Genomic DNA, 17132 nt, shown 5'->3' with positions numbered 1-17132 from the left:
AATCGTAACAATATTTATACACGGCGTAGTGCAGACTTTTGAATACGATGCAGGACATGAAGCCTCATCCACCCACGTTATCGCTGATCAGAGGGAAAGGAAATCTGTCAGGGCCACCGTGGCCGTGCAATCTGACCGACAGTACACCTTGGTATCGGCTCTTACGATTGGGCATATTTAGGTTACAGTATGGGAGACCTTTAAGAGTCAGCAATATTGCATGTAAAATCAAGTGAAATGTTTTGTCTTATAATTGGCACGAGGTGTATTTAAAATGTATAGACACGTCAGCTTCAGAGACTTAAATAGAGTCCAAACCTATGTAGAGCACGGTCTAAGGACTCCATTTAATTGTGTTTTCCTCAAATGCAACCGTTATTGATGATAGTTACAGCTTGCCTCTTTACGGGTTGTTTCGTTTAAGAATAAGTAGCGGAATAACTTTGCCGGAATAGCAAATCAAATGAAATAGATTTGGATTAAGCTGGGCTTCGTAGAAACCTATATCAGCTTTTGCAGATATCTGATGCCCGACCGAAGAGCTATATGCCAGTGCTGCGCACTTGGTGCAGCCTCTTCAAGGCCATTGTTGTCTACCACACTGCATCCGTCGCTTTCCGACGGTTGTATATTGATTAAGAACGTGTAGAGTATGTAGCTACCGTCTGCGAAAATGCCGACGGACAAGGCGGCGTAAGCTCAAGTGCCTGGGGTTCATCAATACCGAAGAAATTTAGGTGGTGTTTGCTTCGTTTGTCTGCTGTTAAAGCAGTACGTGCATACATGTATATATCTACACCAAAAGTTGACACACTCGTTTATTGGAGCGATACCTGCCCATCGCGCGCCCACAGCCATGGACCGATAGGTATATGCTTGTGCAAGTTTATTCCCAGGATTGAAGCTATACTGACTTTGAAAGTCAGAATAAAGATTATGACTTCTAGCTTTTGAAATATTAGTATTTTCCATGAAGGGTTAGATTAGATCATCTTTTTCTATTTCGAATCTACTTTTTCTCAAATGAAATAGCCTCCTATAACTACAAGCAACGATGCTGTAGCGCTCGGAGTCAACGAGCCAATGCATGTCGTGCACAAAGTCATCGTTATTTTTAGCTAATGGTAAATCAAAAACATAACAAGTCCAAAACAAAAATCCCCCAATTGGCTGTTTATCTTACTACATTTTCTGCTTTTTACGAGCTCAATGAGTCCTGCAGGATGTCTTTATTCTTTTTGCTACATACACATGACAATGTGTATACCACTTAAGCGTGTACATCGTTTGCGCGACATCGCAGAATCTAAGTTTAATCTAAATTTACGATTGGTAATGAAAAGCTCTGCTTAGGTTTTGTAGCTAGGATTACCCTGGGCTTAATTATATTGCTGGTTATCGGTGCGAGTAAGTCTTGTACAGCTTATTACTCCGTCTCAAGCATCAGACATTGTCCTTATACGTGCTAGAATTGGCGGGAGTAAGCTGCCCACACTGGATGTGCTTGAGAAGTTGATATCACTTTGTATCCCGATACTTTAACTGTATTTAGCGGCGGTGTATAGCCCTGTTCGACTCACAACACAATGCAAGCTCTGCTCATAAGAAATGGTTACAGTACGGTTTAACTGCACCTGGGGGTGGATAAATCCCACCAGGTCATGACGCAGGTATCTCACGTGCTTCAAACGTCTACCGGAAGGACATGGGAATTTGTTAAGTTAGGGTTACATGACTTTAAATTACCTCACTGCAAAATGAAAACGAAGTCTCTGGTCGGAGGTGATCACGCGAAGTTAGTATGATAGATCAATAGTGCTGTAATCCGCTACAAAGTAATTTTACGATTTATATAAATTTGTAGATCACATTAGCTGGCTTATGATGATGTTGAATTGAATAGCAGTGCTCTGCCACGGCTTGAAGACTTGAGTAGCGCGACAGCAGACAAATACAGCTCTCTGCTGCATGACGAACTAACTGGAAGTTGTTTCGCTCTCCGGAGATTTGCCTTCCACGAGTGCAGTAGCTTGTACAAGCTGTATCCTTCTACTCGCAAAGCTTTCAGCATATGCGCCTGTAAGGTCATGAAAGTATCATCTACTGTGCTAGTTTGAAACGTGTCCACCACCGCTATGAGAACGTCGATGGATTTCTTGGTATTCGATACTGAATACATCGCATAGAGGCGAGCACACTCAGGTCCAAACAGTTGAGATCGGGTGAGTTTGGGGGGGGGGCTGACAATTAGCTTGATGTTCCATTCCCTCAGTGTCAGCCTTCACTACGTCCAGGTCAGATGGAGCTAAGTGCAATTTTGCTATGTATTGCTGTACGAATATGATTCTGCGACGATCCTTCCTTGGCCAATTAGCTTTGATCGCTGCGAACACTTACTGACAACGAGCGCAAAGCCGTCATTGACGAGCTTCTAAAGATCAGCAACAACGGGAAGCTAACCCGTGGACCATTTGCTAAGGCTGGTGTCTATATGAGCCGCCATCCGGACATCGTGAGGTTAATCTAGAAGCGGTACAGGTCTGCTGTGGCGGCTAGTGTCGTTGGGGGGGGGGCGTGAGTCAGCCGGATTAAGAAGATCAGCGGCAGAAAGCGGAAGAATTATGGCGAAGTCCGTGACAAACTGAAGAGTGTTATATCAAGGATAGAGCAATTGAAAGACGTGTGAAGGCGGTCTATGGTCTCTCCAGGCATCAGATAAGAAGACATGCAGTGAAAGATGGGATGACATTGCGGAAAAACAAAACACTACTAAAGTCGGTACTAGCGAATGATATCAAGAAACGGCGGGTAGAGCACGCGTTGTCGTTTATCGACAAAGCTACCTTGCAGTTTGAGCCTATGCACAATCTATTGCAGGTAGATGGGAAGTAGCACTTCTTCCAACGGTGCGCAAATTCGGCCCGTCTGTTTCTAGCTAAATCAGTTCTTTTTGCTCAGTGAGAGCGTAGAGAGCGGAGACCCACAGAAGCGAAGATACCGAGGCCGCCGCATCGCGATGGCGAGGGGACGCTCTAGTGTAGCGAAGCGGGTGCGGCTTAGCGCCACGCCGCGATCAGCGGCGATATCTAGTGAGATAAGATTTAAGTCGGTCAAGTACGAATCACACAGATTTCGCACGGATACTACATAACGTCGCACCAGTGGGAGGAGTGGATTTATGTAGATCGCAACAACTCATTTTCGATGGCGAAGTACTACCTGCACGTGCCTGGAAGAGCAAGCGATTTATTCCACCAACGATGTTTATAGCTGCACTTGCACACCATGGTAAGCCTCTATATTTTTATATTTTTGACGGGTGACAGCCTTTATTATTTTTTAATTTATTCTATGTAAGATCCCCATCGAAAGCAGCGTTGGGATTGCAACGTCGGGATATAGTCTTTTACGAAGCAGCACGAGGCGAAGCGGCGAAGCAAAAACAGAGACAATGGAACCATTTGCACCCGTAATTTCCATGCAGCCTGTAACCGACGAGCAAGTTGCTATGCTATCGCGCCTACATGCGAGCTAATCAGGAAAGAGGGTGCAAGTAGCATGTGTTGTGCTTGCCTAATATATATCATAGAGCGCACATATCTCTTAAAGCGTACTCAGCGAAAGCCAATCAGATCTTCAGGTGTTGGCAACAAGATGAACATAACTCATAAAGCACACCGGATTTTATTGAAATTTACATTGTAGAATATCTGATATAGCACACCCCGTCCCAGCCATCAATTAACAATACATGCCTGTTTCCTTTTGCTTGTTCATTTCTCATCTTGCATTGGCAAAGATGGCGATTGTGGGAAGGCCGCGTACGACCGGTTTTGGATCTCGTCCGAAGCAGTACAAACGAACTGCTGTCTCCTACGACTACAAATTGAGGGTTCTAAAGCACTTAGATACGTCAACTATGGCTAATACTGTAGAGTTGTTCTTTCCAGGAGTCACCTCTGCTGAGGCAAAGTTGAAAAAGCGCCAGGTGTATGCCTGGAAGAAGGCCAGACAGGTGATCGAGACAAAGTGCAACCAAGGTGCCCGCTTTCACCAGCGTGACCGTCGCGCCGGCTTGAGCACGACCCTTTCCGTGCAGGCGGAGGAGCAGTTGGTGCGGTGGATAAACTCACTCAGAGCCGACGGCGTACCCGTGACAGCCTTGATGCTCAAGCTGCAAGCTCAGGAAGTCTACCGGAGCAGCAGCTCGTCATCGGCTGCTTTTGCAGCGTCTTGGAGCTGGAGAAAGCATTTTCTCCGCCGCCACAAGTTGTCTATCCGTCGCCGCACTCGCGAGGGACAAACAACACCGGCAGACGCTGCCAAGAAAGCTGGGGAGTTTAGCAGGAAAGTCCGTGCCAAGATGCAAGAGCTAGGGGTGAGGCGACTCTACAATGCAGACCAGACAGGTGGGTTTACTACTCTCTTATCAAGTTCATATCGATCACTAACAGTATAATGCAGCTGTAAACTACGAGTATGTGCCGTCACGCACAATTACTAGCCGCGGTGCCAAGACCGTGTGGGTCAAGTGTGCTGGAAAGACCAAGGAACGTGCCACTGTGATGCTACTAGCTGCTAGTGATGGCACCAAGATGGACCCGCTCATCGTATTCAAGACCAAGCCGTCCAGCGTCCCGGAGACGGCACGCGAGAACGTGGCAATCCGCCATGGCTTTAGGCGCAGACTCTGGCGTGAACTCGAGTGCCTGCAGCGCGGCACTCGCATCTACACTAAAGGCGCCGGCTGGTGGAATAGCGAGCTGTCCATCGACTTTTTGGCTTGGCATTTTGGTCACCGAGCCAATATGCACGAGCCAGTCCTCCTGTTGTGGGATGACTTCTCTGGACACTGGCGCAAAGATGTGATGATCTTTGCTCGGCTTCTCAACGTGCACCTGATGAAGATTCCACCAGGGTATACGTATGTGTGCCAGCCTGCTGATGTTGCTTGGAATCGACCGTTCAAGAACCATTTGCGAAAGGAGTGGATTGAGTTTCTATTATCACAAGTTAGAGCTGCTGGAGCTGGCGTGGCTTTCAATATGGCGGCACCGGAACGCCACAACATCGTCAGCTAGATCAAAAGCGCGTGGGCCTCCCTGTCAAGCGCTACTATCACTGCGGGCTTCCGAAAGACTAATCTCTGCGATACCGTCACGCCATCGCCGCCTGCACGCAAAGTTTATCAAGAGCCAAGTTGGCACGAGCTGATCGAGATCCTGCAGCAGCATTGCGTGGCAACGGAGAGCATTGATTCATCCAGGGACATCGAGGCGGCTGACGTAGATGAAGACCTTGTTGTGGTAGTGTAGCTTGTCGACAACGAAGAATAGACCGCTGAGAGGAATCGAACCTCTATCCTCCCACAAAGGGAACTTTTCCATTAAGTTACAGCAGTAGGTCTTGGGGGACCTATACAGACACGCACGCGCAGTTAGAGAATCGTTGTGACTGACCAAATAGATAGAGCCGTACTGACCTTTTCGTGTTGGATGAAGCATTAATCATAATGGCGACAACCCTGCTAGGACATACTGTAAATCCCCCTCAATACCCTTTACGGGGTCAATCCAACACTGAAAGGCTGAATGGGCACCCGGCCAACCGTTGGCAAAAATACGGACGTCATCTGTAACTTATTTTTTTACGGGAAAATTCTGTTAACATGTGTACATGTACTATCCTATGCACCAGACGAACGGCCGCGATCTGATGTACATAGGGTGCGCTCTATGAGATCGGTTATGCGGTAAGGACATTCTGCGCAATAGTGACATTTCTCATAATTTAGCACCTCAGACCAGTCAGTTTTGGTAATTTTGCAAGCCTATTTTTGACTAAATAGCTTAGCGGAGACTACACTCTGCTGTTTCCTTTGTGACCTCATTCATTACCCTGAGAAAGAATGTTTTTTTTTTTCTTAACCCCTCTAGCCCCGCCGCCTGTATTCTACAGGATATAAATTTTCGTATCCTGTATTCTACAGGATAACAAAAGGCCATTTTCCTCATTACAAAAAGTAAGTGTTTCCATACAAATTTCAAGTGTCCACTGAATTATAAAGTTTTATAATCACGTTGCTAACCTCGGGGCAATAATTCGTGGCTACGACTTTTTCGAGATTTAGGGAGAGCGAGCGGCGCGCAAATTTCGCGCCATTTGCGAATCGGACGGACATCAGCAAGAACGGCCTCATGCCAAAGCGGAAGCACATCCGGCCAATAACTTAGGGCAAGCTCTGGACGAAGCTAAAAAGGTTAGGATGGCAATTCGAGCGACCTAAAGGGCTATCCAACCAAAACCGATACTTCACGCCAGAAGGCTGGTCAAGAAGACCAAACGCTACGCGTCTTGTCGACTACTTCGATGGGCCAGATGAAGTATGGAAGCATTTACCCGTGGAAGGTATGTCGATTGGATGGTACTGACCTACAATCTAGTGGCTAATATTCAAAGTTTTGTATGATAAGGTTCCTCCTGCCAAGCGATCCGCATCTGCATCGGCGCCTGTTGAGAAGCAGCTGAGCATGGAACCTGCTGCATCAGCTACAAAATCTCCGCCCAAGGCTCAGTCAACCTCCCGGGCCAAACCAGCGGAGGCTAAGACCAAGTCTCCAGCGAAGGCACTAGCCAAACCTCCACGCAAAGCCCCAGCTAAGACGTCGTGCAAATCGTCTACGACGGCCTCAGGCCAGGCGCCGCCCAAGTCACCTGGCAAGACCCCATCCACGCCTCCGCCCAAGGCTCCAACCAAGACTCCATCAGTGACGCCGACCAAGTCACCCGCCACGACCCCATCCACGACACCGGCTAAGGCTCAGGCCAAGCAATCACCAGCATCTACATAAAAACCAGCCAGGAAGTCCACCGCTCCAACTATTGAACCAACGTCTTCGACGCCACCGAGACCGACTCATGTATCCGCAGCGACAAATCTGGTGGATTTATCGACGGGTGACGACAGAATGGAGTCTGGAGACGAAGACGACTTTGTATTGGAGGATGGCGACTATTCTGACGCGGAGGCGGCCAGCGAGAGTTTTGGAAGTGATGCTAGTGATCCCGAGTAAACAAGTGATGAAGAAGATATGGTGGATTTGTCGGTGGGTACGCCCTTTGACAGAATGAGCAAGGAGGACCTGAGCGAGCATGCGAAGACGGGCTGGACAACATACTTCGAAGACGACAGTAAGTATAATCCTGTACGGTACAGGTTTGTATTTATCAAACTCTTTGTACTATCCTGTATTATCCACTAACTGTGAAAACTGTGTGCTGAATGCAGGCAGCTCTCTCGATTTGCCTTCGGCAAGTCTGACCAACTGCACAGCAGCTCCAACTGAGATCGCGCAAGCACTCGGGTGTAATATGGAAGGACTCTTCTTCCTCTTTCTCCCCAAGGAGATGTGGATATCCATAGCAAAGAAGTCCAATCGCTATCAGCGCCAGTTCCGGTCCCAAGCTATTGAATCAATCATGATTCGCCAGCGCCGCATGAAGGAGAGACGCCTTGACTACAAAATGAAGACTCTGCAACAATTGAAGAAGGAGCTAGACGCATTCAAGCCTATCCAGCCGCATGAACTGGTGCATTTCATTGGTCTACTATGTGCAAGAACATTATGCCCGCATCGCGAGAAGCTAGCAAAACACTGGGCAGTCGATGCACAAGGCGCGGTACCAAAAGGCACCTTCGGACGTTTCATGTCAAGAAAACGTTTCGAAGAAATTGTGCGGTTCATACACTTTAGCAACAACAACGACGCCGCCGCAAAGCAATACAAGACTTGGAAGATCAAGCCCATTGCCGATACCATCAATAAGACGTTCAAGTTAGGCATGAGTGTTGGACAGCGCATTGCATTTGATGAAGGTATGATACCCATGAAGAGCAAGTACAACCCCATGCGGCAATACCTTCGTGCCAAGCCCCATCCATGGGGTACCAAGTGCTACTTGACGTGCGACGCTACAACGGGCTACTGCTACAGGTATGTCAAAGAGAATCTATGTATTCTACAGGTTAGCGTCTAACAAGTTGTGATTGTTATCCTGTGCAGGGCTGAAATCTATCAAGGGCGGTTGACGAGTGAGAGTGCTGATCTGAACCAGGGACCAAACGCGGTAATTCGCAACCTTGATGCTGTGCTCGACGGACTGCCGAAAAACGACTCGTCATTACGGATCGGTTCTACTCGAGCGTGCTGCTGTCTTCGATTCTCCTACAACGGGGTCTTTATCACGTGGGCACCATTCAGACGAACCGGCGCGGATATTGCAACACGATTCCATACAAGCAAGCCAAGAGGCCAGAGAAGATGAAGAGAGGGCTGTATCGAATTGCACAGTCAAAGGTAGAGCCAAGCATGGTGGCCGTTTCGTGGATGGACAACCGTTTCGTTCACTTCATTGCCACGGGCTGCGGTATTGGTGTGGTAAGTTTGGTAAGACGTGCAGGCGCTGACACTGTTGACGTCCCAGCACCCCAGCTCGTCAAAGCCTACCAAGAAGGCATGGGAGGCGCAGATATACATGATCAGTTGCGGCTCCAGCGATATTCAATACAGGTACTACCATTTGTATCCTTCACTACTTTGGTTTCATATTGACAATTGTTATCCTGTACACTACAGGGAGCGATGAAAATGAAGAAGTACTATCATACTATCTTTCTCGGACTCATTGACATGGCGTTAGTCAATGCCTACATCATCCATCGCCGCGTCAAAGCAAGATTGAACCCAGGTCGTGCTCCACCCACGCACGCAGAATTCATGAGATCTATGCAAGTCGCATTGCTGAACGTGGGAGCTGCCGACTTCGTAGGAGACCTATCTGTCGAAGCTTTGGTTGATACAAGCGTTGTGCCGTCGACACACCCTCGCTACACACTCCCGGCCCATCACACACCTCGCCAAGTGGATATTTTCCGCACGACAAGAGCAAAAAATGGAAAAGAATCAAGCAAAAGACGTCAGTACGGATACAAAGTGTGTTCATTTATTCGCCCGGCAAAGACACCGTGGGAGACTACGTTTTACTGCGTTGAGCGCTCAGAGGAAAGAATAAATCGCCAGTCGGGGGCACGAGGAAAGATTTACCTATGCCAAAAGGTTCGCCAGCACGACCCGTCTGGATCAATAAACTCAGCAACTTGCAGCCAGATTTGGCACAACCTTTGGGGCGCTGGTGCTCGTATACCCCCTGGATTGAAGACAATTCACATGCGCTCACCAAGCGGCTCAAGCTCGCACCGCACTGGAGAAAATATTGATGACAGCGATGAATAAGAAAGCTCGGACAACGAATCTTCAAGGGAGGCAGAAATCGAGGTTAGTGCAGGACACGTAGGCAGTATTGAAACAGCATACATCTAATACAAAGCTGTATGAAGTGTCAGCCGCGTAACACTAGGAATGATTGTAGTCCGTTAGAGTGAATGCATTTGTAGAATCTTGGAATTTTTCTCTACATCTTCATTGTGTTAATCCTGGTTAATACAGAGTACACGATCCCGTACATTGCCTGATAACCTGTAGGGAACAGGGTAGATAAGGAGTAAGGATTGTGAGCTTCGCAAAACTCCGCAAATACTAAAATCAAGATAAAACACTATCCTGTATAATACAGGGTAACTTTTGCCCTAAATCGCGGGGCTAGAGGGGTCAAATAAGTACCTGCTTTTGGAAAATAAAGTTTGTAGGGTACCTTGCTGTAGTACGGCCATCCAAGCACACAAGTCGTCCGTGAGCTCCAGCAGCTACATGTACTGCTCCATATACGCAAAGAAATGAAATTCAGGGACACATAATCGATAGCGTAAATCGCTGCGATTTTCTCTCAACATGCTATTGCACTACAACTCAGAAACAAACATCCCTAACTCAGTGCGGAGTCACCTTTGCACTCGAAGGGTAAAATACACAACTATGATAATAATTAAGCTGCAGCTGCCTCACATGCAGCCACAGCCCCCGTCCTCTTCTCGATAGGCCTCCAGCGTCGCAATGGGGTGGATGACTCGTCATTTTAGCGTCCAGGTCGATTGCCACGCCGCTTCTAATAATCGCAGACGACCGTCTGGCGACGCGAGGCCATGGAGGAGACTTGACTTCACTCCATCTTACGGCGCCGCCCAATCGCTTTACGATACCGGAGCGCCTTCTTGGCCAACAGCACGTTACTCTGCGTGCCCAGGGCGTTCGAGTTAGAGGCCAACGCCTTGAGCCTACTGAGCTTGGAGCTATATACGCTCTTGTTGTCCTCAAACACGATGCCCTGGGCCGTGCAAATGAAGCCCTCGGACTTGGAGCGGTGTTGTAGCGCCAGTAAAGGCTCACCATCGTGGTCTACAGCCAATACGAGCGGGTGGTGGTCGTCCACCGGCCCAATGGGCAGCGGCTGCGAGCTTAGCGGATCCTCCGTGTCTTCACTCAAAGTGGCTAGATACGTGTGTTTGTAGCTTTCGGACATAGCCCGGCGAGGCGGCGCGACTGAGGCCATGAGCGTTGAGTGGAACTTGTTACGGACTGAGCAAATCTCCGAATGAAGACCCATTTGGGGGGCTGAGTGGGTGTGGCCAGACAGACATTTATGGAAATTTCCGTCGCCACTCATCCCAGTGCGATTTTTGGCACACTTTTTCAGTCCGAATCCTACTGAGTTTTGCATGCATTTTGCGTCTATTTGAGGCACCAGAACAACTGCAGCTTCGCAAGGATGGGCATGCTTGAAGCAAAGATGTTCATTTGTGGCAGAGACTTTAAGGCGTACGAAAGCTGCTTATAGACCAGTGTCGAATTTGGCAGCTTGGTGAGACTTTGGCAGCATCTCATCTCAGCCCAGTACGCTGAAACAGCCAGCGCTGGCTGAAAATTCGTCATAGTTGGCAACAAGAAGCTCTTGTGAGTCTCACCGCGCTTCGATGAATACCTGCCGAAGCCCGAAGGATCTACGAGAGCTCTTAGCATCAAGTCTTCGAAATGAGGCTTCAACGTGCAACTTTGGTCGGGCCCTACGGATACCGTGTGGTGATCTCTTGCTTTCTGATTGGTTGATAATTCCTGGTATCGTTCCGATGCAGCGCGTGGATTGGCCAATTGTCATTTCGCGCTGAGTTTAAATGAGCTGCCCGATCTTTACATAAACCAGGCGCCCACTTCAAGTAGATTCTTATTGTCTTGGCAAAAGTAGCTACATGTAGTCACAAGAAGTTCATAGCGAACCCTTGCAGCTGAGGACTTCTCTGTGCTATGCTAAAGCCATCCAAGGCATAAAGATGAATATTTATCTGCTCGCAATGGGCTAGAGGGGTGGTGGTTTCAATTCACACGGTCGCCAGTTGGCCGGAGATGCCTTTTGACGACGCGAGAGAAATTGCTGCTGGCTGGTGGCGTAAAGCTGTTAAACGGAGAAATTACCGCTAACGCAGGTGCTCAGCACGAACTCCGGCTACGATCATCCGTAAGTTGCTCGCGCCGTTGGAGATCCGAACACACCAGCCAGCGGATTCATTGGAAATTATTTTCTTTGAGTCGCAGAATAACTCAAAACTAGATTAGCTGGACGCTTCCGAACAGCTCCTCTATTTGCTACAGCCGCATAGATTTCATGCAGCCTTACGCACGGCAGAAAGTCGCAACAATCGACACTTTAGACTGTCCGATCCGAGCGCTTGGTACGCAATTCAGACGTGCGAATCGTAGTCTGTCCAAGACTTGTAACCATAAGCTCTATAATGACTGCTCGGGACTGCAAAAGCAGTTATACCTTGGCAAGGCGAAGACGACACGACCATCCAGCACTTAAGAGGGAGAGGCGGAAAGGGCCAGCTATCCCAGCTAAAGCTCCGCGTCTCAGGTTGCACCACCTTTTCCGGAGTAAAACGGACAATAACGGACACCGTGAAGGCCTGTGGCGTTGCGTGAGAAGTCAGCTCTGTTCAGCTGCCCGGCCATGGTCCTGCGTCGGCCCACAGAGAGCTCCAAAGCGGCCGTAGCCACGACCACCAAGTCATTATCCGCTGTATCATTGACCAAGAAGACGGTGCGTTCTTATGATCACTACTCCCATTGTGCTGTTATTTTATCCAAACTTGTGTAGAGTGCTCTAGCATCGGACGTCGAAGAGCTCAAGAACAACCTTCAAGTACGAAATCATAAATTATAGGGCACTAATTTAAAACTAAAGGAAACGATTGCCTGTAGATTCAAAGCCAAGAAGTAACCCAGCGAGATGAAGCTCTGCACGAATTGGCTGGCAAGGTGATTCTTCACATTCATTATTTTTATTTTAAATGTGCTAGTAATCGCTAACAATAATTTTATTTTTGTATTAGGTCGATGTGCTGCAAAACGCCTTCAACTCATTATCTGATGTCTTCACATGTGAAGTCGGTAAGATACTTACGCACATTTACTTGTATTGCTTTTTTTTTTTTAACGTTAATTGTTTTATCAGAGGAGTTCCAAAAGCAGTTTGCGGCCACGACATCTCAACTCCAAGATCGTGTTGCTAAGTTGGAACATTCCGTCGGCGTCTTAGAGTCTCAAGTGCCACGTATGGATGGCAAACGTCGACAACATCAAGAAAAATCGGACCGGCGCTTTCTTAGTGTCCAAGAGACCTGCTCGAAGATCGAATTGTTAATTTACGAGACTCAATCGGAGCTGGCCCATGTAAAAAATGCCTCAGAAGATCTCATGACCCGTGAGCGAGAAGCTGCACAATTACAGAAATCCTTACAGATGTCACAAGAAGATGCGATGGATGCTCTAAAACGACTCAAAGAGGAGAGTAGCCACCTCCAATTAGAGGTATTTGGTCTTAAAGAACAAACGATTGGAACTACCTCGACACTGGCGAGTGATGTTCAGGTACTTGCAAACGAATACTCGTCACTTCGAGGCGTAGTATCAAAGCAACAGTCGCAGTGGGTAGGCAAACTCAAGACATTGCAAGAAAGTATTGATCGACAAGGCAAATTGGACAAAACGCAACTAACTCAACGTTTGGATACACTCTCCGATGCCGTCTCTTCTCAAGAATATCGCACGAAGAATGCTGTTGACAATTTGTTGAAAAATCACACTCGAATCCGATGTGCAGTCGACGAAGGCATGGAAATTTATTCGCGAGAGATCCGGGCGTTAAGTACCGAAGTGAAAGCGATGGAAGCTGATCACCAAGATAAAATTGACCAAGTTGTCCAGCAAATGGCTACAAACTCCATTGAATGTGGTCAATGCCATGACGAACTGCATCTCGCGCTTCGATCGATCGCACACCGACTTAAAGTCTCATTGTAGCGACCATCACCTTTTTTTTAAGAAATTGAAATACTAAGTACACAAATATGATGCGAGGTTTCCCTCACTTTACACGTAAAATGGGTCCACCTCTTTCGAATCCTCGATCACGGGTATAGCCACGTATTTCTTTTTGTACTTGTCCTTGAGCGACGCGTACTTGCTTGAAATATCCTACACGAACAAACCTGCTTATTACTATCGGAAATAGCGCTAAAAAATCCACAACTTCCCCACCTTTTCTTTCTTGACTGCTAGCAATTCATCGTCCAGATCCCGAAGTGTACTCAATTGTTTGTAGTGGTATTTCCTGTGACGTCGTGCACGGTGGAGCTCGCTACTGCAACAGAACCTGAGCACTTCCATCACGAACAGTGTCAAGAGTCCGTAGGCTGGGATGAATTTGTCCCCTTCAAGTCTCCGCAATTGCTCATCACTTAAAAAAAAAACTCAAGTAAGCTTTAAAAATCCTCAGATAAGAATAAAAAAATCAACGTACTTGATCTTGAGTTCTTGTTGATGTTCGCGCAAGAACTGATCAATTGTGGATCCTTGAGTCAGAATCACAACAGCCAGAACCAATTCGGCCAAAGCCAGCAGAATCAGTAGATACGAAGAGCACGAGAGACACACGGAGCAGCTCCGATTAGAAGATCCACACCAGCTCATTAGAGCGGAGAGGATGAGTAGAGCCCCCACGGCCAGTATGGGCTCGTACAGCCATTCCGGGGCGAAGTGGTTGAGTCCTGTTGTTATATGCAAAATTATTTAGATGAAATAATGAAAAGCGGCAGAAAAGAAATGGTAGTACCGATGTAGAGGCTGTAGACAGTGAGCGCCACGCCGCATAGGAGGTCTATGCCGTTAAAGACGAAGAGAGCGCTACCAGAGCAGCACTCGCCGCAGGAGTCGCCGCACATGATTCTCTATATGATCAGCTGTTCAATTGAAGAGCAGTTTTTTTAAAAAGCGTATCAAAAAAGCACTCTCTGATGCCACTAAAGCGAAATCTGTTTTGTTTTTGAAAAGAAAACGCGTTTTTTTTAAGAAGCACTTTTGTTTAAAAAATGGTTTTTAATAAAGAAAAGAAGAGCGCGTGTAAAAATAATACTTTAAAATGTGTGTGGGCGGGCGTCTATGGTTTATACGAAATTACGGCATTTCTACATGTATAGCCGTTCTTCAGTTGAAGTCTAAGGTCCGGTCGGCACGGGGCAGCTCTGCATTCGAAAAGCCATCTCGGGCTGTCGCATCTCTTTATTCGGTCGTCGCGAGCGCATTTCGCGGTACTTGAGCGCCTTCTTGGCGATAAGTGCGTTGCGTTCCGAGCTCTCGGGGCTCAGCGCCGTCTCAACTAGCCGTTCAGCCTTGGCGACAGTCTCCCGCTGAAAATCTTCGTCCTGGAAGACCACACCGTCGGATGTTCGAACGTACAGCTCCGTCATCGAGAAGCGTGTGTGTTGTGCCTGTGCTAGCGACGCCTGGAGCTCCTCGGCCGCTTTTGTGGATCCCTCCGAGCGCGAGCGACGTCTAGGGGCCACGGGGGAAGTCTTGAGACTCGCAGTGAGAGTGCTGGCCATAGTGAAATTCGAGTAGCTGTTGTCTAGTAGCCGCTGAATCCGAAAATGATCCTTCGTTGGGGTGGACGGCTCCTAAAGCTGGTATCGTAGCCGACCTGGCGGTAGACGTTACCTTTTGGCGAAAGGCTGTGGAATTTTTCTTGAATGCGATATCAACAGTCCTGAGGATGTCCACTAAATCCGATGAGTGTAATGCTCCACGCATGACTCGTTATAAAGCGTCGGCTCAGCTGACGGCAACACGTGCTCGTGGACACAGCTGCTTGCGTGAGGGACAGTATTGTAACGGGTCCTTAAACCTCTGAGCGAACTAACCGCCAATCTAGTCAAGTGGTCGAGTCTTCTTGAGACGACTCGGGGTCAGCAATGGCCGGTGCAGTGCACGACACATGTACTCGCGCTAATTAAGGCGACGTTGCACCACGTAGAGCGTGTTTCTTTCCACAATTTACACACACAGGAATCCTGCCCTGCCAGGATACCCCTTGTTCTTCGGACATGAAACTCAGTGCCAGTTTCGCGTGACATCAGCAATACTTCTGCTGGAACTATACCGGTGGCTGTAATCAGCCACGGAAGGCGTCGCGTTATGCTACTCGCCGAATTGGAACATTAGCTGCAGATACCACTTACTGAAGGCGACTAACGGTCACGATTCGCTGCTCGATTTGTCGATGAGGTGGAGCATTTTCGGACACCAGTCTCTGCTGGTTCGAGCGCCTTGGTAAAATAGAAGCGCGCAGGAGAATGAGGCATAGGAAAGCTTTCGCGATTCGTCAAAGAGCTCATGAGACAGTGAGTCTCGTTGGCAACTGTACATACAACAAGTGCAAGATGCTCAGATTATTGAGACCTTGACTCAGGCTACTGTAGTGCCACATAACGTGGTCCACGTTGCATTCAAAGTGAGAATTACGAGTTACCGTCAGTGCTCTACAGTTATTAAGGATGCGTTTCTGAAGCGGTTGTCCCAAGGCGGGGATGTCTCAAATGGTAGGTGATTCTCCAATCCCTAATTTGTTTTCGGTTTAAATGCGGTCGGCTTGCCCTCCTTCAGCTCCTGAAGTTTGAAAACAGAAATAAGCCCCACCTGACCCAATTACCAAGTAAAACTATGAGTAATTCGTCCACAGAAGTCCACTAACTCCAGCAGCCTTACCCGGTCTAGCACCGTCTTCGTGACCTTTCCATTCTCATCAATTGGTGGTAAGCGCATGACTTCTTCTCCGTCCTGGAAAAGGATCAACGTTGGTAGTTGCCACGACGACGTTGATACGCTAATCCGGTTCTCGACGGCCAGATCCGACCACTTATTCACATCCACCCTGCCGAATTGTAGCGTGCTCGACGAGTATCTGCTCCGTAATGTCATCATCCGTTAGCATCTCAGCTCCAGCACATCACCTTGAACGCCACAAACCTGAGCGAGAGATCTGCGAGCATGGGCTCATGCTCCACACAAGAATCACTCCAGTCGGCGTAGTAGAAAACGAGCCAAGAATTAGGTGGCCCTTTCTTCTTCGATCCAGTAGATTTCTTGACTAACTTCTCCACTGCAGCTGGATCCAGCTCGGCTATCTTGGAGGGGCCTTCATACTTCGGTTGTCCCACCGCCGCAAACAGCGCTAGACACAATGAATAAAGACGTTAGCAACACCTTCACATGAGATATCCTAGCTCTTCACATAGTTACCGAGACAAACAACAGCGTACCACCCGAAAAGGGTGATGTCCAAGTAGTAGAGTGAGGCCAGCACAGCAATTTTGCCGTACATGAAAAAGAGCGCGACGACGCCATCCGCTGTCGCCTTTTTGCGGTAATTCAGCATCCACGAGCCCAATGCCAGCAGGAATATCTCTTGTTCCTGCATAGTTAATTTTTTTTAAAGTTAGTCGAATTGTAGAAAGGTACAGTAACTTGATGGAATATTTGTTAAATGAGGCTGTACCAGTGGTAAGTTGAGGAAGTTTTCTCGCTCAAGCAGGGCCTCGCTGCTGCGCTGATAGCGGATTGGCACATACATGAGCAGTGCCACGGCGTTGCAGACGTAATAAGGGGACAAGAACCGCATCAACATGCGCATAGCTCCGGCCTCCGGCGTGTCGGGGGTCGCGTCGGTACGTGGCGCCATCCTGGTTTCGAAGTGACGTGAGCCAGAAAGATGTACCGATAATATGGTACAAATGGAATTCTTCAGAAAAACATGCTTCGATGATACCATGAACGCTGTCCCAACAACCC

At 48.0% G+C, this 17132-nt stretch overlaps 5 protein-coding genes across 5 annotated transcripts; 1 reads left to right on the top strand and 4 right to left on the bottom strand.

Annotated features, from left to right (window-relative positions):
• Nucleotides 1-9814: 9814 nt before the first annotated feature.
• Nucleotides 9815-10620, bottom strand: PITG_18382 (uncharacterized protein; the record flags this gene model as incomplete). Its single annotated transcript, XM_002997782.1, has 1 exon — nucleotides 9815-10620. One exon carries the CDS (start codon nucleotides 10618-10620, stop codon nucleotides 10117-10119), a length of 504 nt encoding a protein of 167 aa, XP_002997828.1.
• Nucleotides 10621-11958: 1338 nt separating this feature from the next.
• On the top strand, nucleotides 11959-13310 carry PITG_18381 (uncharacterized protein; the record flags this gene model as incomplete). Its single annotated transcript, XM_002997781.1, has 5 exons — nucleotides 11959-12048; nucleotides 12106-12150; nucleotides 12210-12266; nucleotides 12341-12398; nucleotides 12463-13310. 5 exons carry the CDS (start codon nucleotides 11959-11961, stop codon nucleotides 13308-13310), a joined length of 1098 nt encoding a protein of 365 aa, XP_002997827.1.
• A 69-nt stretch (nucleotides 13311-13379) lies between these two features.
• Nucleotides 13380-14282, bottom strand: PITG_18380 (uncharacterized protein; the record flags this gene model as incomplete). Its single annotated transcript, XM_002997780.1, has 4 exons — nucleotides 13380-13484; nucleotides 13548-13746; nucleotides 13810-14056; nucleotides 14122-14282. 4 exons carry the CDS (start codon nucleotides 14228-14230, stop codon nucleotides 13380-13382), a joined length of 660 nt encoding a protein of 219 aa, XP_002997826.1.
• Nucleotides 14283-14503: 221 nt separating this feature from the next.
• PITG_18379 (uncharacterized protein) lies at nucleotides 14504-14890 on the bottom strand (the record flags this gene model as incomplete). The annotated part of the gene is made up of 1 exon (XM_002997779.1): nucleotides 14504-14890. One exon carries the CDS (start codon nucleotides 14888-14890, stop codon nucleotides 14504-14506), a length of 387 nt encoding a protein of 128 aa, XP_002997825.1.
• A 1012-nt stretch (nucleotides 14891-15902) lies between these two features.
• PITG_18378 (uncharacterized protein) lies at nucleotides 15903-17022 on the bottom strand (the record flags this gene model as incomplete). Its single annotated transcript, XM_002997778.1, has 5 exons — nucleotides 15903-15950; nucleotides 16050-16245; nucleotides 16311-16515; nucleotides 16584-16755; nucleotides 16840-17022. The coding sequence occupies 5 exons, from the start codon at nucleotides 17020-17022 to the stop codon at nucleotides 15903-15905; spliced, it is 804 nt and encodes a 267-aa protein (XP_002997824.1).
• Between the last annotated feature and the right edge of the window lie 110 nt (nucleotides 17023-17132).

Source organism: Phytophthora infestans, genomic scaffold (assembly GCF_000142945.1).
Source record: "Phytophthora infestans T30-4 supercont1.67 genomic scaffold, whole genome shotgun sequence".
Taxonomy (NCBI): domain Eukaryota; phylum Oomycota; class Peronosporomycetes; order Peronosporales; family Peronosporaceae; genus Phytophthora; species Phytophthora infestans.
The sequence above is the reverse complement of the archived record's forward strand: the minus strand, read 5'-3'. Positions and strand labels throughout refer to the sequence as shown.